Source organism: Xyrauchen texanus, chromosome 36, assembly GCF_025860055.1.
Source record: "Xyrauchen texanus isolate HMW12.3.18 chromosome 36, RBS_HiC_50CHRs, whole genome shotgun sequence".
NCBI lineage: Eukaryota > Metazoa > Chordata > Actinopteri > Cypriniformes > Catostomidae > Xyrauchen > Xyrauchen texanus.
Genome location: NC_068311.1, coordinates 3,053,210 through 3,056,218, shown reverse-complemented (window position 1 = coordinate 3,056,218; position 3,009 = coordinate 3,053,210). Strand labels below are relative to the sequence as shown.

Below are 3,009 nucleotides of genomic sequence, written 5' to 3'. Positions count from 1 at the left end.
TTCAAGGGAACCAGAAGTGATGACAACAGTGGAATATCTATCCATCTTTTCCTGTGCTAAAATCGCTTGACATCAGAATTGCTAATGTATTCTAAAACTTCAATCTTAAACACTATTCGGATGGGATTCGTTTTCTAATCGACGTTTGAGTTACATTTAGTATCGCATGATGGTAGCACATGTGAGTGATTTATTTGCATTTTAGAGGGTTGCCACAAAGTATCAGATCATTCAAATGATGAAGATTGCAGGCAAAAGCGATATTTTGGACCGACCCTTGTAGCAAGGCACTCTGGGAGTTGTAGTTTGTTTATATACCAGGAGTTCTCTGGCATCAGTGTGATTGATAGCTGTCACAGAGCTGTCAGGAAATGCTCATTGTGCTGCTGTCCACGGTCCTGAAGAATAACAGACGGTTACTAACGACAACAACTGGCAAATGCGATCGCCTGCAGCTGTCAGCGCTGAATAATGCGAGATAACCGCAGCTACACAAACGAGCGAATGGAAAGTCAACAGCGCACACACCAGATAGTTAACAGCAGGTAAGAGGTGAGGGTCAACAACAGATATCGATTAAGAAGCAAATCAATTACGTCCAGGAAAATAAATGGTGTTATATTTTTTGAAACCATAAATAAACTTTTAGTCTCCAGAGGCGTGTGGATTGTTCAGTTTGGTTATTCTATGTGATATGATTTGTGTTACAGTCACTCTAAAATGAAGATTTTGCTTCAACACAACATTTACTGAATTTATATTGAATTGTTAAGTGTGTGTGTGTGTTGTCAGGTGTTGAAGTTTTCCCCAGGTCAGAATTTCTACATGAAGAGAACACGCGCTCGCTGGGCTCTGGAGGAAATCTACCTACAACACCACGAGAGATGCGACTGTGTGTGTCAGTCCAGACCGCCTCGATGAGAGACACACACACACACACACACACACACACACACACACTCACATGCACGCTCACATGCACACACACACACAGTCTCTCACAGTCGCACGCACACACAGTCACACACACACACACGCACGCACGCACATTCTCTCTCTCTCACTCACACACACACACACACATTCTCTCTCACACTCTCACACACACATTCTCTCTCTCACACACACACACACACACACACACTCTCTCACACACACATTCTCTCTCACACTCTCACACACACATTCTCTCACACACACACACACACACACACTCTCTCACGCACACAGTCACAGTTTCTCTCTCACAGTCGCACGCAGTCACACACACACAGTCGCATGCACACAGTCACACACACAGTCTCTCTCTCACAGTCACGCACACAGTCACACACACACACACACACACACACACACACAGTCGCATGCACACACAGTCTCACACACACACATTCGCGCATGCACACACACAGTCGCACGCACGCACACACACAGTACTACCATTCAGACATATATCTCCAGGTCAAGCTTCTACATTAACACAAAACATTTTAATAAAATGTAAGACACACACACACACACACACACACACACACACACACACACACACACACACACTCCGTTGTCTCTCCAGAGGTGTAGCTACATCCAAGTTTTTATTCTTGTTGTTTAAATGTTATTGTGTCCAGTAAAGTTATGTGGAACTTGTCAATAGAATGTAAATGAATATTAATGAGGCTTTTGCTCTCCCAGACCAATCAGAACTCAGAACTGTATGAGAGGGGCGGTCCTTTAGCCAATCTAATCCGAGCAGTGTTATTTATTAAACGCAATGTCTTTTTATATCTGTGCTCATGTTGTCGGATGTGAATTTTGTTTTAATATACTCATTCTTGGGGTGAATCGTCACCTCTAAAATGAAACTAACAAAATATTTTGCATTGTTTCCATAACTCCATGTACTGCCATGATATATATTTATAATTTATTTTTGCATTACTGCAACGAGAATTAGTCAATTTGAGTACAATTACGATTTAATGCAATGTGACATTCCAATATGTAAATGAGAACTGCGCATGTATGTGGTGCATTATTAAAAAATGCGAATAATCTTAAGGGTTCTAAGATGGGCTTCATTAAGCAATTGTGAGCTCCTCCGATTGGGTTTTAGTGTAGATTTGAAAAACAAGACCAAGAATATTAACACACACAAATGCACTCTTTGGCCCCTCAAAGTGGTCTAGCCAGAGGTCATGACCTTTTCACCCCTTGCCTGGTTTCAGAAGCTTAGCAGGGCTGAATTTCACAATCCAGAGGTCATTAGTAGAGGAGTAATAACCCTGAATTTTGTCATTAGCCAAAAAACTCACCTGGTCAAAGGATAAGCAGGGCTAGTACTTTCTAAAGTGGTCTGTTGGTTCTTCTGAGCGCTATGTCCCAACTCAACAACACTCAAAGGCTATGAGATATCTTATGCCAAAATAGAACAATACTTGATCAAAACTGGCTCACTTCCGTTCTGTCTCGGGCCAGCGCCCAGCTAAAAACCTACGCCTGCTGCCTCAGCGCCACCTAAAGTCGCCGCTGGTAAAACCATGCAAGCCGTAGCCCAAACGAAGCCAGCCACCTCAGCGGGAGGACCACGCTGAAGGGAAAAACTCTCCAAGCAGCAAAAGCACTCCTGATGGGCACTACCCTATGAACCAGTATGCAGAGCTCGCCGTTCCTTCTGGACCCATCCCGGAGAAGGCTTGATCAAACCAAATTGCCCTGTTCGAGGCGTGCCCTTACGAGCATTTCCAATTGGGTACTTAAAAGGATCGAACATGGTTATGATTCAATTTGCACATCAGCCGCCTCGTTTTAAGTGTTCTGTCTTCCGTTCGGCCAATTTTAGATCTGAGTTAGATTAGATCATGTTCAAATTGCACAACATCACAGGATGTTTTTGAGAGTCACATTCGAGGGAACTGCGTATCAATTCAAAGTCCTGCCCTTTGGCTTGACCTTGCACATTCACAAAGCGTATCAGTGCGGCACTCGCCCCTCTGAAACGGAGCAGCATGG

The 3,009-nt window shown here is 43.6% G+C and overlaps 1 protein-coding gene across 2 annotated transcripts in view; it reads left to right on the top strand.

The window, feature by feature from the left end:
• The window catches only part of pdgfd (platelet derived growth factor d), a 37,745-nt gene extending 35,377 nt beyond the window's left edge, over positions 1-2,368 (top strand). For both annotated transcript variants that reach the window (XM_052106720.1, XM_052106719.1), the window contains exon 7: positions 793-2,368. In XM_052106720.1, the coding sequence (XP_051962680.1) occupies positions 793-921 (129 nt within the window). In that variant the 3' untranslated portion in view covers positions 922-2,368. The remainder of the gene's footprint in view (positions 1-792) is intronic.
• Positions 2,369-3,009: the final 641 nt, after the last annotated feature.